The 17,398-nt window shown below is 34.9% G+C and overlaps 1 protein-coding gene and 1 long non-coding RNA gene across 4 annotated transcripts; one reads left to right on the top strand and one right to left on the bottom strand.

The window, feature by feature from the left end:
* Window positions 1-6,511: 6,511 nt before the first annotated feature.
* On the bottom strand, window positions 6,512-10,192 carry LOC138136278 (uncharacterized). Of its 2 annotated transcripts, XR_011161238.1 has the most exons (6): window positions 9,970-10,192; window positions 9,840-9,917; window positions 8,107-9,789; window positions 7,904-8,023; window positions 6,893-7,001; window positions 6,512-6,841 (listed from the first exon to the last, which is right to left on the bottom strand). It is a non-coding gene; the product is annotated as an uncharacterized lncRNA (long non-coding RNA). The 2 variants fall into 2 exon arrangements; XR_011161237.1 differs by having other exon boundaries at window positions 9,840-10,191.
* A 4,690-nt stretch (window positions 10,193-14,882) lies between these two features.
* TfIIFalpha (transcription factor IIFalpha) lies at window positions 14,883-17,101 on the top strand. 2 transcript variants are annotated; one of them, XM_069055865.1, is made up of 8 exons: window positions 14,883-15,166; window positions 15,223-15,395; window positions 15,445-15,681; window positions 15,733-16,200; window positions 16,258-16,451; window positions 16,505-16,601; window positions 16,661-16,774; window positions 16,828-17,101. In XM_069055865.1, the coding sequence occupies exons 1-8, from the start codon at window positions 15,143-15,145 to the stop codon at window positions 17,030-17,032; spliced, it is 1,512 nt and encodes a 503-aa protein (XP_068911966.1). In that variant the 5' UTR covers window positions 14,883-15,142; the 3' UTR covers window positions 17,033-17,101. The 2 variants fall into 2 exon arrangements, with proteins under 2 accessions (XP_068911966.1, XP_068911965.1); XM_069055864.1 differs by having other exon boundaries at window positions 14,884-15,166; window positions 16,652-16,774.
* Window positions 17,102-17,398: the final 297 nt, after the last annotated feature.

The following is a 17,398-nucleotide window of genomic DNA, read 5'->3' as shown; positions in this document are numbered from 1 at the left end:
CAGATCTGAATCATTTATCGGCGGCCCATAAATTCAGAGGCTGATCTGAGAGTTCGAATTCAGGAGGCTTTGTTTCAGTTACTGAAGAAATGATAACTAACGCTACTACAAGAAGTTTGTTACGTAGAGCACAATTGTGCATACAAATGAATGGTGGTCATTTCGATCATCTGCTTTAAAATTGTTACCTATTTAAATAAATGGTTCTTTTTAGAATCGCCATTTTTATTGTTTTATTTCGAAGTTATTATCTTTTGCAATTGTCAAGTCTTGATGTTGATGACAGATAAACGTCAACGAATTTTTATATCGGAAAACGTCAAAATTCCAGTTGCCCAAACATTTTATTGATTTGTGCGATATCAGAGATTTTTTGTTGTTGTTTAGCAACCGATCGGATTTTTTAGTAACACCTGAGGACGAGCTTCCGGGATTGGTGAAATTAAAAACTTTATAACTCGGTAATTTGAGCTAGCAGAAAATTTATTTTAGTCAATTTGGAGTCTCTTTTGTTGTCGGCACATGCCTGTTTTCTCTGGGGAGCCAGTTCTGGGACACCCTGTATTTGCATTGTAGGGCAAATGGCACGCGCCCCTTCCTAATCTTTTCAAATCCAATCATTGTGCTCGTTAATCGCTCTTAATATGTAATAAAATTTTACGACCTATAATAAAAATGATAAAACTAATTTAAAGAATATAAACATTCAAACTAGAGTTCTCTTTACCCAAATCTGCTATTGAAAGATTTAATTTACCACGCGAAAATGGTGGTAGGGGTTTTTCAAATCTAGAAATTCTACAACACAATCAAATTGCTTCACTAAAAAATTATTTTCTCAATAGAGCTCGTGATAACACTTTTTTTAATGCTTTGGTTTCAGCGGATAAAGGTTACACACCTTTAAATTTAAGTGATAATGTAATTTCAGATATTGTTGAGCCAAATATACCTGACACTATAGCAAATATAAAACAGAAGTCTTTACATGGGAGATATTTTAAAGAACTGGAACAAACAGGAATTAATATTCAGGCTTCTCATGCATGGCTTAAGAAATCAAATATTCATCCTGAGACTGAAGGTTTTATATTTCTAATACAAGATTGTGTTATCAATACAAGGAATTATAAAAAACACATATGCGGTTTACAATCGATCATCGATAAATGTATAAATTTGTGGAACTGAAGGGGAAACCATTGAACACATCATTTCTTCTTGCACCGTTTTGGCTCAAAGCGAATATAAGAAACGTCATGATATATTCGACTATCCCACCTCCACCCGGCGGCACGGCAATTTTGCCGGAATACATACACTATTACGGATATTACTATCAAGTAATAGTGCAGTGCTTATCAACATAATTACCGGCGTCTCGCCTCCGCATTATGACTTTGTTGTGTATTATGTTCTGTGTCAATGTTAAGGAACTTCCTCACGATGTGACATGAGTATAATAATATACCTTTTTGAATTTCAACTACCAATGTGTTATCTAAATCCAGAATTTTTAAATTTTTAAAAAGAGATTGCGGTACTATTCCCGTTGCTGAAATTACAAGTGGTAAAATCGAAATTTTTTCTAAACACCAAAGATTTCTCATAGCAGCGGACAGCTCTAAATATTTATTAATTTTTGTGTTATATGTCTGTGTTATATTATGTGAATTTGGAACAGCTATATCTAAAAGATATGCTTGCTTTTGTTGCTTATTCAAAATTATAATGTCAGGGGGTCTATTCTTCAATTTCGAGTGATAAATGGCGCATGCGACATTTGTCAATTCTCGTACAAATTTTGGTTTTTGTATTCTTGAATTTCGTATGCGACAATTCTCTCTCAAAAACCATGCGAGTTCATGTCGGGCGCATAAACGGCGTGCGACTTTGCAATGATGCCCGTTGCCAATCAACATGACGATTCTGTTGATATTTCTGACAAGGAATTGTCCAATCAAATTTTGGCTGATGGCAAACGATGAAGAAATGTTTGTACTTTTTGAATATTTTGAAAGACAGCGGCGACAGTTTTATCACGGGCAAAGTCCTTTTACAAATACATACAACTGAAAATTGTTTTCAAAAACATTTTCGTTTAACAAAAGTATTGTGGAACCTTTTATTCATCTACAAATCGCAAACCCGCACTTCGCCTATGGACATTATTTTGCCCTTCTTTTTATGTGAACCTAGGTGAGAATTTCCTTGATAAAAGATCCGGTGCATTTTGTAGTAATTCTACCAATTTACTTTTTTGAGCATTGCTAAAATATTGTGACTTCTTTTTTTATTTTGCCATCGCAAACAGACAAATCGAAAACACAGAAAGTTAACAACGCATGTATAGTCCTACAGAAACTCTAGTAGAATTCGATTTTGGTTGTAAATTTAGCAACAACAACCGAAGAATAAGATTTTATCAGTAGGATTATTGCTGCAGCACAAAATTCTATTTTCCAGTGACAAACATAAATTTACAACCAAAGTCGAATTCTACTAGAGTTTCTGTAGGACAAGGTGGGAACAAAATTCATGCCTTCAAATGGGCTTCAATAGATACCTTCAATTGACCTTCAATTTTGGGCGAGCATGAAAGTATAAAATTACAGGGTTCTGTGAAATATTTTGTCAAATTAATTCATAAATTGCCATGTTGTCATATAGACCACTCGTCAATATTCCGTGTGCGAGAAATGTTTTTCGCATGGTATTCAAGAATAGAAAATATTTGTAGTGTGCGACAACAACCGTTCGAGATATGTCGTGTGCGACATAAACTAATCGAAATTGAAGAATAGACCCCCTGGTCTGTTATGCTTAATATGAATGTCAGTTAAAATTGTTCTATCAAAATATAACTTGTAACTGTCATTTTCCAAACAACTTTCTGGTGTATAACTATAATGTGGTTGTGTATTCTTTAATAAATTGAATTTAACAGCTAAATTCATGTGTATAATTTTAGCGAATATATCGTGTCGTTTTTTATATTCGCTTTGAGCCAAAACGGTGCAAGAAGAAATAATGTGTTCAATTGTTTCCCCTTCAGTTCCGCAAATCCTACATTTATCAATTATCGATTGTAAACCGCATATGTGTTTTTTATAATTTCTTGTATTTATAACACGATCTTGTATTGCAAATATAAAACCCTCCGTCTCAGGGTGAATATTTGATTTCTTAAGCCATGCATGAGAGGCCTGAATATTAACTTCTGGTTGTTCCAGTTCTTTAAAGTATCTCCCATGTAAAGACTTCTGTTTTATATTTGCTATTGTGTCAGGTATATTTGGCTTAACAATGTCTGAAATTATATTATCACTTAAATTTAAAGGTGTGTAGCCTTTATCGGCTGAAACCAAAGCATTGAAAAAGGTGTTATCACGAGCTCTATTGAGGAAATAATTTTTTAGTGAAGCAATTTGATTTTTTAGCAGTATTTCTAGATTTGAAAAACCCCTACCACCGTTTTCGCGTGGTAAATTAAATCTTTCAATAGCAGATTTAGGATGGTGTTTACTAAATTTAGTAAAAAGAACTCTAGTTTTAATGTTTATGTTCTGTAAATTAGTTTTGGACCATTTTATAACACCGAAAGAATAGGTCAGTAATGGAACAGCATATGTATTAACTGCTTTAATTAAATTATTACCGTTTAATTTTGATTTTAAAATAGATTTAATTCTTAAATAAAATTGCTTTTCTAAATTTTCTTTTATAATTGAGTGTTGAATATGATTTGATTGATTAATACCTAAATATTTATAAAATTCTCCTTTATTTAAATTTTTAATGATTTCTCCTTCTTGAGTTATATATTCTAAATGTTCGTAATGACCGCGACATATTGATTGCATTTTACACTTATCAATACCAAAACTCATCCCAATATCATTTGAGAAATTTTCAGTTATTGTTAGTAAAGATAAAATTATACACATGAATTTAGCTGTTAAATTCAATTTATTAAAGGATACACAACCACATTACATTTATAAACCAGAAAGTTGTTTGGAAAATGACAATTACAAATTATATTTTGATCGCACAGTTTTAACTGACATTCACATTCAGCATAACAGACCAGACAATCAGTGCGATTCTGTTTCCAAATAGTTATAATATCGATCGTTACATTGAAAATTGGTTGTTGTAAATATTTTTAAAAAAATTAGAAAATCACTTCCGAATCAAAATTTAAAAAAATCAAGTTAATTTAGCAAATATATACTTGTAGAGATCATCAACTTGCTTTAAGAAATCAGCAAGCTCTTTAAAAATCATTTTAAAAAATCGATCGTTACAATAACGAGCGCTAAATCATAACAATGTGTAAATGGAATCGCACAAATTATTATTATTATTATTATTATTACAGCACCCAACACACATGTAGTCCAATTAGAGGGTAGGAAACACCAAAATCAGTATATTAATCTGTATTGAAGCACATCCCCTTTATGTCTCTAATAGTGCAGCTGAAAATATCGAGGGAAGGTAACTTATTAGAATTATGACACATCATGAAGAGCGGAGAAAATTTTTGCGTATTAATGCGAGGAGTATCCATATAAAAAGTCAACTGATTTCTGGATGCCAGCCTAGGTACATGAAAATTAATTTTACCCAGCAGTTCAGGACAGTCGAAGACGTTGTTAATTAGTCGATGTAAAAAAATAAGGGAATGGCAAACGCGGCGATGCAAAAGACTGTCTACATTCCAACGACGTAACAGGTCATGTTGTGGATGGCCGTTCTCTGGATAAGTACCATCAACTTTGAAACTCAAGTACTTTAGAAGACGTCTTTGTATTTTCTCAAGATCCTCAATCTGTGACTTATAACCAGTAGACCAAACCACACTAGCATATTCCAATTTCGATCTCACGAAAGCAAAATACAAACGTTTCACAGTATCAGTATTATTGAAACTCCGAGAGTTTCTGATGACAAACCCAAGGGATCTAACCGATCTGGTAACCATGCCCTCAACATGATCTAAGAAGGACAAGTTACTGTCGAGAGTTATTCCTAGATCAACATGTTTTGTACAGCGTTGTAGGTCTGAGATGTCAAGAGAATAGTGATGATGAATAGGCTGAGTCTTTCTGGTAAATGACATAATACAGCATTTATCCTTGTTTAGTTTTAGACCATTGCTGTTGCACCAGGTTACCACTTCATCAATGGTATCCTGCATTCGCAGGCAGTCAACAGCATGGTCAATTCTTGAGTAAATTTTGAAATCATCAGCATATAATAAAATTTGAGAGTCAACAACATCCGCTATATTATTGATGAAGACATTAAACAAAAGTGGTCCAAGAATGGAGCCCTGCGGTACACCAGATGAAACATTGATCACGTGTGATTGAGAGCCAGCACAATTAACATACTGACAACGACCACTGAAATATGACCTAAAAAATTCGACAAAATTGGTAGAGAGTCCAAATTTGGAAAGTTTTCCTAACAGTATTGGATGATCAATTGTGTCAAACGCTTTCGACAAGTCCGTGAATACAACATCAACTTGAGAACGATCATTCATGCAATCAGCCACAAACTGCACAAAACTGTACTTTATGTACTTTAAATAAACAACAAAAGCAAGCATATCTTTTAGATATAGCTGTTCCAGATTCCCATAATATAACACAGACATATAACACAAAAATTAATAAATATTTAAAGCTCTCCGTTGCTATGAGAAATCTTTGGAGTTTAGAAAAAATTTCTATTTTACCACTTATAATTTCAGCAACGGGAATAGTACCGCAATCTCTTTTTAAAAATTTAAAAATTCTGGATGTAAAGAACACATTGGTAGTTGAAATTCAAAAAGGTATATTATTATACTCATGTCATATCGTGAGGAAATTCCTTAACATTGACACAGAACATAATACACAACAAAGTCAAAATGCGGAGGCGAGACGCCGGTAATTATGTTGATAAGCACTGCACTATTACTTGATAGTAATATCCGTAATAGTGTATGTACTCCGGCAAAATTGCCGTGCCGCCGGGTGGCGGAGGGATAGTAAGTATAAAGAGTGTAACACACTGGATAAGTTCTTCCAAAGGAGTGACAACATTCAATGAACACATCACAGCGTTGGCTAAAGTAACCTTGTCGTTCTTAAATATTTTGTCCAATTTGAAATCACCGGAGCTTGCGTTTTTTGCAACTTCCAATTTTCGATTGAATGGTTGTTTTAAAGTTTAACCTGGACATACTCGTATACAAAGTGTCTCTAAAAGAACGTAGGTATACCTATCAAGAGTCCTGTGGAATTTGAATATAGGTATTTGATTTTTGCCGCTTGTAATGTAAGTCCATTAATGAAGGTTTAAAAAAAATTATTGTAAGATAAAAAGTAATTAAAATATAAAAAAAACTGAAAAAAATCACGAGCTTCAACGGCTCGTCATAGTTCGACACAATAAAATTATAGAACCGCACAATTTCAGAGAAAAAGGAAAGGAAAAAAAACTTCCAAACTGAATTTTTGCATTTATTTTTTATTGAAGTAAAAAATTGTTTAATCATTATCACTAGCCTTTTTGCTTTTTTCGAGATCAAATCTAACCTAGCATCCTGGTCCTTCCAAGAAAGAAAATTTACATTCTTAATTAAACATATAAAATCAAAGACAACAAATGTATAAAAATTACTAAACAATAGCACAACACTTCTTGATAAGTAGTGATTTGTTGTTTTCGTTATTCGTTTGTAGAGTGCTTGCAAAGTCTGTTCCAGTTCCGTTACTTCCAAAGTTTCCGGAGTCAGAGAGCAAATTTTCGTCACTGCGGCAGACATTTGTCGCCGTGTCTAAAATATTTGGGATAAAAATGACTCGAACGACGTGTTAGGAAAATTTACCTTCTCGAGAGATCCCTTTGTGCTTATTTTTAAAAATTACGTAAACGAGAATTGCCCCAGCAGATAAGACAACTGGACCCAGAATAAAGATGATAGGAAATGGATTTCTCTAAAAAAATATTTATATGAATTGATTTTCTATATTTTTGTATCGAACAATTGGATAAAGTCGGATCAAGAGAAATTAACAAATTTACGATTTTGGTATCTAATCCACAAAGTAAATTTTTTTTAATTACTGCAATTGAGAAAATTGCAAAAATTGAAAGAAAAGGAATTATTGCGTTTGGAGCAATTGATCAAAACTTTATATGTATTTATGGAAATGTACTAATAGTGATAAGGAGTACAATCAATATTCAACAATTCTTATCGATAAATACTTATACATACTCGTACTTGGAACTTTGATAATCTGACAATGACAATTAGGTACAAATCAGTAATTTACATTGCAACAGTAATTTTTGTAAACCAAGTGTATCTTTTGGAAGCGTCTCTTGTCATTTACAAGAATTTCGTTTTTCATTCTGACACATTTATTTTCCTTCATTTCTTTCAATCTCTAATGCTAATGGATTCTAATTTTTTAATATGTAAATATTTTGGACGAAAATTAAATTTATTTCTTCCCTCTTTTGTTTTTCAACTTTTACTACTCAAACATTTGCTTTCGCGTTTGTCAAAGATAACCTCAAAATTTACGATTACATAATTCATGTTTTTCAAAATTTTTGCCTAAACGAACAAAAAAACGTTATGTGCACCTTGGCCAAAAAGTGCCTTTTGTGCTCGTCTGTTTTGAAGACTCGGCTGCGCCTCGACTAGAAAACCCAGACTTGGACGAAAAAGATGCACTTTTTGGACCTTGATACACAAATAACTATTTCAAGATGGTTTGAAAATCGTGGCAATAAACTGTTACTTATCTGTTAAGTTCTCTTGACCACTTAAAAACTGTGACTTTTTTGTAAATGTTTCTTAAAATACAATGTATTATATTTTACTCACTTCAGATATGTTATCTTCTTTTTCTAAGACTGCCACTTGAACGGAATCAACTTTTATATCGTCTTCTTCAATGCCTCTAGAGACACAGTTATAAACACCTTCTTCTTCTTTTGTCGCCGCCTACAATTTTCAAATTGTTTTATTTGTTTCTAGATAATTTACCAAAATTTAATATTTAAAAGAAGATGTCACACTGAACTCACCCGTATCGTCAAATTGCCAGACAACACTTGATATTTATATTTCCTAATATCATACTTATTGCTAGGACCAATCACAATGTTTTGTTCGTTAAAGTGCCAATAAAAAAAAACGTGATCTTGGTCGTTGCTTTTGCACAATAATGTCACAGCTTCGCCGAACGCCACTTGAACTATCCTGTCCGAAATGGGAGCAGTGCTAAATTTTTGTAATAAACTTAATACTAACACAGTAACTGCCATTGCACTCTTCAGAAGGCACATTTTTTGTTGAATTTATTTCTAAGAGATCGCAAGAAAATTCGAAAATCTAAAACGCGTATGCCACACACGACTTATCATTCGTCGAAAAACAGACGAGCCCCCAAATCGTAATCACACTTTATACCTATGTAGTTAAGATATCTCATTATCAGTGACGCATTTCCGGTTATCTCACGCAATTTATCAGAAACAGCGGAAAGTACTTAATAAGAAACGAAATTTTAAACGCAATTATTACACTTGCTATAGCTATTGCTATATATACAGGGTGTCTCAGCTAAGACTTTCGAGCCTAATACATATCTTAGTTATTTGACAAGGGATTTTTATGAAATTTAAAATACTGATATTTTAGTCGGTGAAGATTCAATTAAAAGCAATAATAAAATTGCCTCAAGTTAAAAAATGTAGTTTTAACACATTATTAGATTGTTAAACATTTAAAAAGTAGGGCTCTACACAAACAATTAACTAAATCACTCGTCTTAAAATATCTGCATTTTAAATTTTATAAAAATCCGTTGGAAAATAACGGAGATATTACGCTCGAAATTCTTAGCTGAGACACCCTGTACATTTGAATTTGTATTATTTTTTACCTCTTTCTTAGGTCCTTTAGAGGTATGTGTACATTGAGTTATCGGTTGCAGAAAAGGTACTGCGGTTATATTCTTGTGGCGAACGTTCATTTTCAGAATGATCTGATTCATCAGTTCGTGTATCGTTTTGTTAATTTCATTGCAGGTCGTCAAATTTTATAGTACTTTAAGTTAACGATCTGGACATATACAAAGTGTCTCTAAAAGAACGCGTATCCAGAGTTCTGTGGAACTCGAATATATTTGATTTTTGCCGATCTATAGCATATTGTGGTTTCAAATAAAAAAACAGAGGTTATGTAAGTCCATTAATGATAGGTTTTTAATAAAGACTGTTGTAAGATAAAAAGTAATTAGAATATAAGATTTAATAATTTGATATTTGACTGTCGACATCTCATTTGGCAGCTTCAACGGCTCGACATAGTAAGACACAATAAATTTATAGAACGGCACAATTCCACAGACACTGTGTATTTTGCTAATTGTAAAAAAAACTTCCAAACTGAATTTTTGCATTTATTTTTTATTGAAGTATTAATTGTATAATCATTATCACTAGCCTTTTTCGAAATCAAATCTAACCTACTCTAGTACCTACTTGCAAGAAAGAAAATTTACATTTCTTAAACATATAAAATCAAAGACAACACATGTATCAAACTTAACAAATAATAACAACACTTCTCGATAAGTGCTTATTTGTTGTTTTCGTTAGTCGTTTCGAGAGTGCTTCCAAAGTCTGTTCCAATTTCGCTACTTCCAAAGTTTCCCGAGTCAGGGAGCAAATTTTCGTCACTATGGCACACATCTGTAGGCGCGTCTAAAATATTTGGAATAAAAGTGGCTCGAACGACCTGTAGCAAAATTTACCTTCTCGAGGGACCCATATGTTCTTAATTTTATAAATTACATGGCTACCGCCATATGCCCCACCAAATAAAAAGACAACTAAGACCAAAATAAAGATGATAGAAAATGTATTTATCTGAAAAACATTTACCTGAATTGATTTTCTATATTTCTATCGAGCAATTGAGTTAGGAGAAATTAACAAATTTTCAATTTTGGTATCTACTCCACAAAGTACAATTTTAAGAAAATTGCAAAAATTGAAAAAAATTGGTCAACACTTTAAATGGAAATGTACTAATAGTAGTCCAGTCAATAGAGACATAAAAATGGCTTCACCTTGCAAAAGGTACAGAAAAGTTTATACTTGGCAGGAATCTTCTATTAGGCATGTTATTAATATTGCCGAGTTTGCGACCTTGGGGGGTTGGCGCTCGCCCCGCCATACTGGAGAATAGGGGTGGAAAATCACATTTCTGCGATTATTTCATTATCCGTGCGAGATACGTCTATCTAAGTTATTATAGAAAATATAGAGCGTACAATTCTCTACATTTTTTTTTCTTTATGTTTTTTTGTCAGATCAATAGTTTCGTAGTTACCACCACAGAGGTAGAGCAATAGGGTGCGTTTTTTTTTACATAGTCCACGATGCAGTAAAAGTTTACTGTTTTACTCTTTTTGATCTCTTTGTAACGTAGACGGATCCAAATAATCTGGATCGATCGGTATAGGTGAGCTGAATTTATCAAAGTTTATGAATTCGGGAATTCCTCTTGAGAATTTTCCTCTTGTTCCTCAGGGTCATCATCATCATCATCGGGATCATTTGTCGTTTACCTGTTTCATTAGTATACACGTTGGAGTCCGATATGCCCGTAGACGAACAAACAATAAATGTTCGATTTCTACAGGCTGTAACTGCGAAACTATTGATCTGACAAAAAAAACTTTTTGTAATACCTAGTTGTTAAAGGTGGCTTTCCGGATTGTTTGTCACCATGTAAACAACCTCATAACGGCCGGAGTCCGTTAAGGGTGTCCGTTATGAGCGGGAGCGGCCGTTATGAATGACTAAATAACTATAGCAACGTAGATCTAAATTTTATTTTTCAACTTTTTTACAATTGGTACAATAATTAATGTTTAATGTTATGGGACACACCTTGAATTAATCGAAATCCGTATGTCACTAGCAGATGTAGACGAGATCGAAGATTATGCTTCAGAATTTTAACACCAACACAAGCGCGATTTTGCAGGGAATAACGATGACCTCACTTGCTCTGCTGCCATCCGGACATCGAGAATATCTTGATCGCGGTTTTTTATTGCTTTCAGTCGTTTATTTTCAACGGAAAGTTGTGTTGAACAAATCTGACAAACAGCAGCAAATGTAGACAAGATCGAAGATGATGCTTCACAATTTTAAGACTAACACAAGCGCGATTTTGCAGGCAATAACGATACCTCACTTCCGGACATCGGGCATATCTTGATTGCGATTTTTTATTGATTTCATTCATTTATTTTCAACGGAAAGTTAAGCGTTGAACAAATCTGACAAACAACATTGAAACAAATTTTTTTCACAAACAACGGTTGACATGACGACGTCCTCCGCACACTTATTAATCATTCGGTTTTTTCGATGGCGTCGAAAAAAATGTATTTCAAAAAGATCATTGTGAACGAATCATAGAGATATTACAAAAACTATTGTACAATACACGTCCGTTAGGGCCTTTACAGCCTCGCCAGTATTATTCGACTCGCTCTGCGAGCTCGTCTCACAAAATCTCTGGCTCGGCAGTAAAGGCTATCCTAACGGACTTCTACTGTAAAATACTATTAAGAACAAAAATTGTAGAGAATTGTATGTTTTACATTTTTTGTAATAAGTTAGATATACGTATCTCGCACGGATAATGAAATAATCACAGTCGTTCCAGAATCTAAAGATCAAGACGAACAAATACCTGAAATCAAGGAATTTCTATTTTGGCAAACGCCAGATGATCTTGATGATGATGATGATGACCCTGAGGAACAAGAGGAAAATTCTCAAGAGGAATTCCCGAATTCATCAACTCTGATGAATTCAGCTCATCTATACCCTTCGATCCAGGTCATTCGGGTCCGTCTACGTTACAAAGAGATCAAAAAGTGTAAAACAGTAAACTTCTACTGCATCGTGGACTATGCCCACTGGGGACACCACGTCAAAAAAAAACGCACCCTATTGCTCTACCTCTGGGGTGGTGTAGAAAAGAATAAAATGTACAAAAATAAAAGAAATTCTCGATTTCTACACGCTGTAACTACGAAACTATTGATCTGACAAAAAAACATAAAGAACAAAAAATGTAGACAATTGCATTCTCTACATTTTCTATAAGAACTTACTCGTACATAGAGGTATCTCGCACGGATAATGAAATAATCGCAAAAATGTGATTTTGCACCCCTATTCTCCAGTATGGCGGGGCGAGCGGCAACCCCCCAAGGTCGCAAACTCAACAATATTAATAACATACCTGATAGAAGATACCTGCCAAGTATAAACTTTTCTGTACCTTTTGCAAGGTAAAACTCCCTATTGATTGGACTATAGTGATAAGGAGTACAATCAATATTCAACGATTATTATTATCGTATCTACATCTAATCTTATAATCGTACTTCGAACTTTGATAATGCTGAGAATTCAACGCACGTTTCAAAAAAAAACAATGAACGTTAAGAATTGGACTGAATAACAGCCAATTACGAGCGAGCTTTTTTATATTTTATTATAATTAATAATAAATTAATAATTTCAACAGAGACCAAGGTGTTGAGCTTTCTAGCACGTGGAATTCCGTTATTCGACCATGTACGCACCCCCCTACTAACTTCACTCACCGAGCCACGCCTACCACCCCCACCACCAATCCCACGGGGACCACTCCCACCACTAACCATATAAATAGTCCAACACGGAATAGACCAAACCAGTTTATTTACAAGCTTCGAAGAAGGTAGCAGCTTGGCTTTGAAACGTCAGTTACCCAGCAATCTAGACGACCGCGGCACAACCCGGAAAACAATAACCCTAGGATTTAACGCCGACTTTACTAGAACCGGTTTACTAACGCTACACCACCTTACCAACAGGCGTGACGTTAGCAAGCGGGTGTAAAATATAGGTACGTGTAAATGGCTACCTTTGCTTAACACCGGTTTTGAAGCAGGCCTGCCAACACTAGCACAGTCGTCGTTGGCAACCGCTCCAACAACAACGTCAATCTCGGAAGCATTTCAGTTGGTCACACTTCGAAGAGGTTTTAGCTAACACCAAGCCAACACCGATGTAGATTTTAACGCCTGTACAACACCTCTTGTGTAAACGCACGTTTTAAACCAGTTTTAATAACACGGGTTTAAGTAACACCGGCGTTAGCGGTCCGTGTAAATGTACTCTATTATTCCCAGAAGATGATGAATTAATTCACCGTATTATTTTGGTCCGCCAGTTCTGATAGATCCTGTATTTGCCACACATGACTTATCATTCGTCGAAAAACAGACGAGCCCCCAAATCATAATCGCACTTTATACATAGTTAAGATATTTCATTATCAGTGCCGCATTTTCCGTTAACAAATCTTATGCATTTTATCAGATACAACGAAAAGTATTTCTAAGAAATAAAACTTTAAACGGAACTAAGTACACTTCAATAATATTTGTTTTTTGATTTCTACAAAACAGTACCTAAAGTCCATTCACGTTGGATTTTCCTAGTCAAGGTCAGATAATTCAATATTGTGGTCGTGTGATTTTTAGTTCAAAAATGCTTTAGCTGTGTATGTCACCAATACGGGCTGATAAAGTAACCAAGTCATTCGTAGACTGTCGAGGTTATGTTATTCGCTGTCAGCAAAGAAACAATCATTTTTCAAATATTGTTATTAAACTTTTTAGAGGATAACAATAGGTAATAATACATCCATTTTGTTATCATTTGCACTAAAAATAGTGTCAGTTGTTAATAGGTTAATCGCCATGGTAAAATCACCCAGCATTTTATTAAAAAATCTGTGACTTTATTTCACACGTCAAACTAACATTCAAAATTAAAGATGTCAAATCGCTCTCAATCGCTGTATCACGAATAAAACACGATAATGTAAAGATTACTAGAAAAGGATGCGCAGGCTTGCAACGTGACAACAATTTGGCAGGGAAAATCCAACGTGAATGGACTTTATAATCTGTTTCACAATCAAAAATCCACCAACAGTGCATTCTACCTCGAAAATACAACCGACAACGTCGCCGACTTTTGTTTTTAGTGTGTCTGCAAGTGTCAGAAAAAAGTGGGGTTATGAAAGAAAGTTGTTGGACAGTCGTTTTGGTCGTATAGTTCATCGTGTTTTTTATTCTCACCTTATTATTTCACTCAAAAAGTATGATATGGTAGCTAAAACCTTTTTGTACATAATAATTATTTTGTGTTTCGTAAATAATCTCAACAGTTCAATGTCAAATTTTGGCGGGAGATTGAGCCAACCCAAAAAAATTAAATTTTCTCTAGGGATTTCTTTTTTGCTGCCAATATAATTCAACAGGTAGTGGATTTTTGATTTTGAAACGGATTATATTAATCTTGAAATGCTAGAATTTACAGATGTTATTGCTGAGTATTTTGCAATAAAAAGTAAGTTCTTAAAAAATGTATCAGTATTAATTTTGAAATGCTAGAATTTGCAGATATTATTGCTGAGTATTTTGCAATAAAAAGTAAGTTCTTAAAAAAATTATCGTGAAAGGAAAAACATGGTGTATACTGTACGAATTGAAAGCATTCGATGAACGGATATAATGTTTGTAGCACGTTCAGAAAAATCTTTTTAGATACTTTTAACCGTCACATTATCCTACATTTGAACAACGTTTAAATGCGATTGTTATCACAAACAATACAATCAGAAAAGATAAATACAAATAAAATTCTGAGAAAAATACATTTTTTCCTAGTTGTGGTTTTTGAACGTACTCTATGAACCAATAATGACAGTCTGTCAAAAATCAGCTGTCGCTAACAACGAACAACTGTCATTTAAGTACAGACTTAAATAGGTTAAAAGTGAAATTTATTGGCAGAATTTAGTCATAATGTGGCGTAAATAAATTGAGAGAATTTATTTGTGTCTTGTTTTTAAGTTGTTTTTTTTTTTGGTGAAACATTTTTGAGGCTCTGTAAAACACAAGTGTAACTACTTGTGGGGCCCAATTGCTGCAATATTGAGAAATTACTAACTAAACCGAGAGATTTAGCGATGGCGTCGACTTCTGCAACACCGGTAAAGTACTCCATTTGCGTGAGAATCTGCAAAAATTTGAAACAACACCGTTTTAGCCGGCCAACGTGCAAGAATACACCATCAAAGTGCCGAAAAACGTGCAGAAGCGCTACCACGTCATGCGCTTCAACGGCACGTTAGACGTAGATTTTGCAAAGTGGACCCAAGTCAAAATGGAGCGAGAGAACAACTTGAAGGAGTACAAGGGCATAGATGAGGAACAACCCAAGTATGAGGCATGGGGTTTTTCATATTATTTGTAATTCTTATAAAATTAGATTTGGGGCGGGTTCCGAGTTCGGTCGCGAGGCTAAGGAAGAAGCCCGTCGCAAGAAGCTTGGCATCGTCGCACGTAAGTACCGCCCGGAGGACCAACCCTGGATTCTCAAGTCATACGGGAGCACAGTGAAGAAATTCAAGGGGATTCGCGAAGGCGGCGTCTCCGAAAACACGGCGTATTACGTGTTCACTCACGCTTCGGACGGTGCGATCGAAGCGTTTCCTCTGCACGAGTGGTATTCGATCGATTAAAGTCGCTGAAACGTAAATTGTATGCCATTTTTCAGGTATAAATTCCAGCCGATCCAGAGGTACAAAGCTCTGACGGCGGAAGAAGCTGAACAAGAATTCAACAAGCGCAACAAGCATCTGAATTATTTCTCGTTGATGTTGAGGAAACGGCTGAAAGGCGAGGAAGAGAACGATTTGGAAGAGGGTGAAGAGAAGAGCAAGAAGAATTCGAAGAAGGCAAAGGAACTGAAGATTTCCGACATGGACGAGTGGATGGACAGTTCCGACGACGATGCGTCGGAAAATGAGGAGAAAGCGGAAAGCGAGGAGGAGAAACAGGACAAGAAGAAGAAAACGAAGAAAGTCGATCCAAAGAAAAAGAAGAGGGACACGGATTTGGAAGCCGTTGAAGATTCAGACGATGGTGATGGTGAGGGTAGAGAATTGGACTACATAAGTGATAGTTCTGATAGTGAACCGGAGAATACAAATTTGGAAAGTGTTGCTGAAGAAAAAGCACTCAGGTTTTGATTGTTTTTTTTTTTGGTTGAATAGTCGCAAAGTAAGATTTTGGATTTTAGGAAGTTGCTGACGTCCGATGAGGACTCAGAAAACGATTCAGATAAGTCAGATAAAGAACAGAGTAACGAAGATGAAGAAAACAAAGAGAAGGAAACGGAAAAGACTGATGAGGGCGGCGACAAAGATAAGAAGAAGAAGAACAAGAAGAAGGTCAAGAAAGAGGTGAAGAAAGAAACGAAAAAAGAAAAGAATGGTAGGAATGGTGGTGTTGAGATTTAATTTGTAAACTAAACGTTGCGTTTCCAGATTCCAACAGCGATTTTAGTTCAGACAGTAGCACTGATGAAGACGTTAAGAAGAAGAAGGAAAAGAAGTCGAAGAAAGACGATAAGGAAGCGAACAGGTGAATACTATAGAATAATGGTAAAAACGAGTTGATTGAGTTACTTTCAGTGCGAATAGTTCAAGGTCGGCCACACCAACAGATAACAAAAGGAAATTAATAAACGACGTGATGGCCGGTCCTTCGACGAAGAAGCAGAAACTGGATTTGCCCAACTACATCGTCGGATCAAAGTAAAGAAAAATGAGAAAAATTTGGTTCAAATTTAACGAATTATTTTTTTTAGCGAGTCTGGTATAACGGAAGACGCCGTCAGGAAGTATCTCATGAGGAAACCGATGACCACGACGGAGCTGTTGCAAAAATTCAAGTCCAAAAAGACCGGTTTGTCCAGTGAACAATTGGTAAACATAATGACTCAGATACTGAAGAAGATCAATCCTGTCAAGCAGACTCTGAAAGGGAAGATGTATCTTTCCATAAAATCGTGATCGTGAGGTAGCTCAGGGGAAGAATACAGAATATAAATGATTTTGTGAAAATAAAAGGATTTGTTTTGCTGTTTGTATTTTGAATAAGCATCTACGAACAGAAAATCCTAATCCCAGACTCCTGAATTAGTTGAAATTTGCCATGGGTTTCACAGAACATCGTCGAAATGAATGGTCAAGTGGGAGAAAACGGAGGAAGATAATTGCATTAGTGTTATAGTGAAATTTGACGATTTAGATGTAATTGAAAAGAAAACAAAGAGTGGCGATAGAGAATATGAGTCATAATTTTTGTTTGGCCAGTTTTAAAAAAATACGAAGGTGAAAAAATTAAAGGTTAATTTATAAGTATACATTTTAATGTAG

The sequence above is a fragment of the Tenebrio molitor genome, chromosome 8, assembly GCF_963966145.1.
Source record: "Tenebrio molitor chromosome 8, icTenMoli1.1, whole genome shotgun sequence".
NCBI lineage: Eukaryota > Metazoa > Arthropoda > Insecta > Coleoptera > Tenebrionidae > Tenebrio > Tenebrio molitor.
This window is presented reverse-complemented; position numbering and strand designations above follow the sequence as displayed.

Excerpts from the sequence above, each read along its gene's own strand:
- TfIIFalpha (XM_069055864.1), top strand. The coding sequence starts at position 15,143 with ATGGCGTCGACTTCTGCAACACCG. Across the intron at positions 16,452-16,504 it reads AACGAAAAAAGAAAAGAATG|ATTCCAACAGCGATTTTAGT; the intron begins GTAGGAATGGTG and ends TTGCGTTTCCAG. Across the intron at positions 16,602-16,651 it reads GACGATAAGGAAGCGAACAG|TGCGAATAGTTCAAGGTCGG; the intron begins GTGAATACTATA and ends AGTTACTTTCAG.